Genomic DNA, 6,000 nt, shown 5'->3' with positions numbered 1-6,000 from the left:
TTAAAGAATAAAGTTAAGTATTATAACACACATACACCACCATTAGACACATACACCTATGTGTGTATATGTGGGGTTATGTAAGTATTAGTTTAAAAACAATGTTTGTATATGTATGTATGGCTTATAGTTTTGCTCTTTGAGAGGCTTTTTTTTAAAGAATTTTCTTTTAGTATTTTAAGCGGTTTACATAAAATTAATCAACAAAGTATTTTTTCGTATTATTTTGTTATCGTTACACTTTCTTTTTAGAATTACTAAATTACTAACGAGCTGAATTATTATTGATGCTTTCTTTAGTTTATAAAGCAAATTCTACAAAGAAATCCATTTTCAAATATTTAGTTGCATTTTAAATAAATAGCAAAATAAAACCTTTAAATAAATTCACTTTGAATCTTGAATTTATTAAAGAATTTGACAATTTGCTTGTTAAGAATAAAATTAAAACCAAATTAAAAATTAATAAAAAATTTTATTTTTTTACGCTTTAAATTTATAAATTATATTGTCTGTTAGATGAATGTAAAAAATAAAAATATTTTTATTTAATTTGAATTTTCTTTGAGATACTTTTTTCAGTGTTTCTAACATTAAGTATGAGAGAGAGTGAGTGCGTTAGTAGTTTTTATTGTTGTATTTATATTTATGTTAATGTATATAGTTCTACGATAACTGGAAGATATATGTATGTATGTTTTCATTATCATAATTAATATATAATTCAATGTTAGAATGCATGCTTGAGTAGTATGTGTTGCGTAGGGAGAGATAGAATACTTTTTTAAAGTAATTGGGCAATAACGGGCTCTATTAAGCACATGTGTTCAGCTCCTCTAACCGGTAGACGATTGAGACAAAAGTGTCTTATCATATCGGGCACCGTTTCGAAAGGACGACTAAATTGACCCAATATATATTGACCGCATTCATTACGTTGGATACGCATGTGCATAAAGCCTTTTGCTCCCCTAAAAAATGAAATATTAGCAAACAATTTTTAAGTTAATTACATATGACACTCACTTTAGGGATAATGAATAGTCCTGTTTGGTTGACTCACAGTTGCGTACTAAAAAGCTGCCTTCACTTAAGGGTCTTAGAGTTGTTTCGGCTTCAATACGTGTAATTGAACCATGATACCATCTTTAATAACACAAACACAGACAATACATTTTACTAAACATTTCTTTTTTCTGGAGAAAAATCCACTTACCCTTGTCTCTCCAATGGTATTGAGACGTCAATCAGATCGACTGCAGTGGCAAAGGCTGTTGCATTCAAATTCAAATTGAGTTCTTTATTGTTGCTAAGACCACGTAAATCCAGGCTGCCAAACTTATTGTTAGCCTGTCGTGGTTCATTTAGATTCAAGGTGAGATTTTGACGGAATATTGCAGAGTCTGTAAAGAAACAAGTACAAAAGAAATACATTTATTTATTATTCTCACACTCAACTGCCTATTTAACCAGCTCCATGTATTGTATCAAATTATGTATATGTGTTTGTTTAGTTTGTACAATAAATAAATATATTTTTAGCCAAGTGTTTAACAATACAATGTGAGCCACTTTGTGTTGTACATATGGGTATTGAAGTGGAATGAGGTTAATTAAAAAATGTTAACACTGATGGCAGATCGAACTCATGCAATACACAGCCACATAATAGGAAAACAGGAAGCAATGGCATTAAGTCGCTAATACACTGAGAAAAATGAGTTACTCTTACCCAGTTTCATAGCGGTTTTATTGTCATCCCTCATAGAATGACTAGATGAGGCTTGTGAGATACCACTTGATTCTGTGCTATGCATCATAAGATTATTGATTTCGGCCTGATTGGCTCGCAAACGTCTTCTCAGTTTGGGCATATCGAACGGAAGATCTCCCAAATCTACTGAGGTGGCACTACCCGAAGTACAAGCATCCTGAAAGTACAATTACAGTTTAAATCATTTTATTATTTATAATCTTAATTGTATACACACCTGTTGTAAAGTTTTTCTTCGTCTCAATTTTGGCATATCAAACGGAAGATCTCTTAAATCTTGCGGCAAGCCCACACTGTTACTCATGGCACCTACCGCACTAATATCACTATGATTATTTCCCTTGTCATTTGGAGGGAAATTTAACTTTGGCAGCGTAAACTTTTGCAAGCCCATCAATGGCTTGCCATCTTCTCTGGAGTGCAATGAAATGCCACTGTCCGATCCGAGTATTTCATCTGTCAGCTGCATTAGGGTTTTATTTGCCGGTGGTCTTCGTTTCTTCAAGGCATCTATTTGTAGCTGGGGAGAAGGTCGTACATTTTCTGTATCGCCTGAGCGCAGCTGAAGCTGTTGTTGTTGCTGCTGCTGCAGCAGCTGTTGATTATTTGTATTCGTTTGAATGGCTGCGCCATCTTCGGGTGAAGCGTTTTGTGTTTTATTTTGCTCAGACAACTCGGAGGCCGGTTCCTGGGAGGACTTGTCTGATATGGGACTAAGGATATGCAATTTGGAATGTATGACCACTGGTGCTCTAAGGGGAAAAGCAACACTCGAGCTACCAGATTCAGAGCTATGTGAACTCAACGACGTCGAGTGCCTTGACTCTGAACTGGACGTACTGCGATTTCCCTCGCTAGTGCTCGAGCGTAGCGATTCCATGCTGCCACCACTACTCGATGTTGCTATGCTCTCGGTCGAGGAATAATTGTGAGGCCTTCGACTGCCATTGCCAACATGGTGGTGGTGGTGAGAGGCGTGGCTTTTTCGCAGCTCCAGCACCCGCCCCGACTCAAGAACAAACGATCGTGGTCGGCTGCGGGATCTAGAGCCACCGGTTACATTGTTCGTGCCTTGATGAGATGACAAATGATGGTGATGGTGACTGTTATGATTATGGTGTATACTGGAAGATGGTGGATTCACGTAAGCGCTGTCGGTTAGACTGTTTTCATTGCTGGTGGCCAGTGATGATCCCGTTTGCTGTTGTTGTCTCAAATTGGATTGTAGTGGAAGACGGAGATCGCGTAAACGCGGATGGGCCGGATTCGATGATGGCAGGTTAGGCGCACTTCGTATGCTGTTCATAAAAAATCGTTCATGTTTACCAGGAAACTTCATAGGCAAGGGGGCTGTAGATGGCGGTGAAGGCGTATAACCACGCATAGGTAGTTGTGAACTGGACGTTGTTGGATTGTTCTGTTGATCCACATCTTGCTCTCTAATATGAATGTTGCTCAACTCTGTCGATAGTCCTGATACAATACTTGGCACTGCTTCCACAGTACGGTTCACTGCACCCACCGTCAAAGGGGAACCACTGCCACTATTATTACCACCTGAATTGCTTCCTTGCTCTTGTATGGCCTGATTCTTTGAATTCTTCAAACGCTTACCCTCCAAACGACTTTTTGATGACTTGGAGTTACGTGACTCTGCTTTGGGCGGTGGCAAATTTCCATTGTTAAGCTGCAGCAATACCGAATGATTTGTTATGCGATCCACCTCATCTAAATCATCATCTGATTTGGCAATTTTGCAATCGAATGCAGTCTCATACAACTGACGTGTACGTCCCGACATTTCGTCGTCTTCGTCGGCAACCACAGATATTTCGTCGAGAGCGTTATCGGACTGGGCAAGACTATTGGAATCCAAAGCACTGTGAGAACTAGTATTCGTATTTAGGTTTTTTGTATCGGGAGCACAGTCAACACATTCATGAACTCCATGTGGGTGCACGTAGAAGATGCTGCGAGGACGAAAATATTCATCTAAGTCATCACCAAGAGCGGGAGCAACACAGGCACAAACTGCAGGTCCTAGCAGTCTATGTGGTGGCATTGACAGAGATTCTTCGGGAAGATTGCCACAATTCAATTCCACTGAACCGTCTTGACAAATATTACCGTAATCGGTTGCAGTAGCCGGTATTAAGGGCTGAACGTTACAGGTTTTTCTTACCAATGCTAAAGCACGTGCATGCCATTCGCGACGTTTGAGGCACTCACTGCAATCAGACTCCTCTGAAGTAGTTGTAGAAGGTGAATCACAACGTATTATGTGTACACCTTCTTCAGTAAAAGAATATCGTTTGGGTGTGTCTAGGGGACCAGGGAGTACCGTACTATTAGTTGGCTCTGTTTCATCAAAATCGTCGTCTTGCTCGTCCCGTTCCTCCGAACGTTCCGGAACGTCAAGACTAGTACTTTTGCGATAAGGACCACTAGCTTGTGGTAAAGTTTGAGTAGATTGAGGAGGTTCCGATACAGTTGATTGACGACTTTTTTGCTTAGCTTCCTTATCGTTTGCACCTACTGATGCCGAGGGATCTTTGGGTTTAAGTAAATCCGAATAGTAATAAGGAGACGGATTACGTTTGCTGTGCTCTGATTGTGAAGCTGTTAACTTGCGTGGACTCCTGTGAGTTTGGGGTGGCAAAGGCCTTACCAAATCATCAGAAATACTATCTGGAGAATTCAGATCAGGAACTTTAACTGATTGATTGTCTTCTTCGTCGTCTGAGGATTTTGGAGCTGATGAATCTGCAATGTTAAGAAATAAGAAAAAAGTTTATTTTAAAGTTCATAGGAAAAATTTCAAAGAAATGTGAGAAGTGTTTGTGAAAGTGTTGGTTGAAATGTCTATTTCATGCATGAAAGCCTTCGTCGGCTTGTGTGTGTATAAATGTAGTGGAAAAAGAAATAATTATATTGTCAGGGCTTTTTTGCACTTAACATTTGCATTGGAAAAGCCACTGATTTTGTATTTTTATCTTTTCTATATTCAGTGAGGTAAATATAGAAATGAGAGGGGGTTATTTTTTTGCTGTTGCAAATGGTTTGAAAGTTAATTAATATCATGCAGTTGTTGTCGAGAGTAAGTGAAAGTTGATTAAAATCGTTTAAACTTTGTTAAAGAGTTTTGCAAGCAAACAAGTCATTGAAGAAAAAAAACAACACTGATAGATTAGTTAGACTTTGAAAAAACAACATGTAACCCTTGTATTTAAGTAAAATAAAAGGAATAGAAATAATGGAAAAAATACAAAAAATAAAAAAACTAAACGGACTGGATCCCATGTGTAACTAATTGGCAATTGTTTTATGTATATAAGGATGAGTTCGTATGTCCGACCTTACGTCTATTGTACTTGTATGCTGTTTTTTTATTTTGTCAGGGATGATTTCATCTCACCACTCACCTGAATTGTAATTGCTGCGTTTATCCTTCTCTTTGGTTTGAGCAGCTGTTGTTAACGTTTGCGAATTATTGGATTGTTGCTGATTATTCTGTTGTTGTTTTTCTAACTGTTGTTGTTGTTGCTGCTGTTGATGGCGATTTTTATGAGCTCGTCTCTTGGCCTTCTTGTGATAGACTTTTTTATGACGTTTAGTATCTTTGGGATCCGAATAGCCTTCAATAAGTTTGACTGATGCTTGTTTAATATTAGAAATTTGACTTTGTATGTGTAAAGGTGGTGGCAGAGAGGCAACAGTGGCTGTTGATATTACAGCACTTGTCGGATGTGGTAAACGTTGATGCGTCTGACTACGTGTGCCATGTGACTTTTGCGAATGATGATGTTGATGCTGCTGTTGTTGATGTTGACTCTGTGATGGCTGCTGAAGGGTTTGTGATGGTTGGAGTTGTTGCTGTTGCAGAGCACCAACCGATTGTGTGGGTAGAGTACTATTATGGACTGCTGTTTCCTGAGCTAAAGCATTTAGATTTGCATTTACTCTGGAGGGTAAAGTCGATAAAGGGGCCGGAGGTGGTGGTGCCTGTGATTCAGCCTGCTGCTGTTGATGTTCAGTAAATGTTGCCTGCAATTTATACAAAAACAAGTAGCGAAAAATTAAGCTTTAATTAAATTTCACTAAACAACCACTTAATATTAATTAAAATGTTGTTAATAAAACTCAATTATTGAGAGAAACTAAGCAAATTTTTCATCGTTAAGAGAAATAACATAAAATTGCCAAAAGCAACTCATTAGCGACACTAT

General features: G+C 38.2%; 1 protein-coding gene across 2 annotated transcripts in view; it reads right to left on the bottom strand.

The window, feature by feature from the left end:
• Positions 1 to 443: 443 nt before the first annotated feature.
• LOC111677135 overlaps positions 444 to 6,000 on the bottom strand; it is a 74,666-nt gene continuing 69,109 nt past the window's right edge. For both annotated transcript variants that reach the window (XM_046945505.1, XM_023438206.2), the window contains 6 exons: positions 5,197 to 5,818; positions 1,992 to 4,537; positions 1,733 to 1,931; positions 1,217 to 1,403; positions 1,027 to 1,146; positions 444 to 971 (listed from right to left, as the gene is read on the bottom strand). In XM_046945505.1, the coding sequence (XP_046801461.1) occupies positions 785 to 971; positions 1,027 to 1,146; positions 1,217 to 1,403; positions 1,733 to 1,931; positions 1,992 to 4,537; positions 5,197 to 5,818 (3,861 nt within the window). In that variant the 3' untranslated portion in view covers positions 444 to 784. The remainder of the gene's footprint in view (positions 972 to 1,026; positions 1,147 to 1,216; positions 1,404 to 1,732; positions 1,932 to 1,991; positions 4,538 to 5,196; positions 5,819 to 6,000) is intronic.

This window comes from Lucilia cuprina, chromosome 3 (assembly GCF_022045245.1).
Source record: "Lucilia cuprina isolate Lc7/37 chromosome 3, ASM2204524v1, whole genome shotgun sequence".
In the NCBI taxonomy this organism is placed as follows: Eukaryota; Metazoa; Arthropoda; class Insecta; order Diptera; family Calliphoridae; genus Lucilia; species Lucilia cuprina.
Note: the sequence above shows the minus strand (reverse complement) of the source record. Positions and strands in the feature narration are given on the sequence as shown.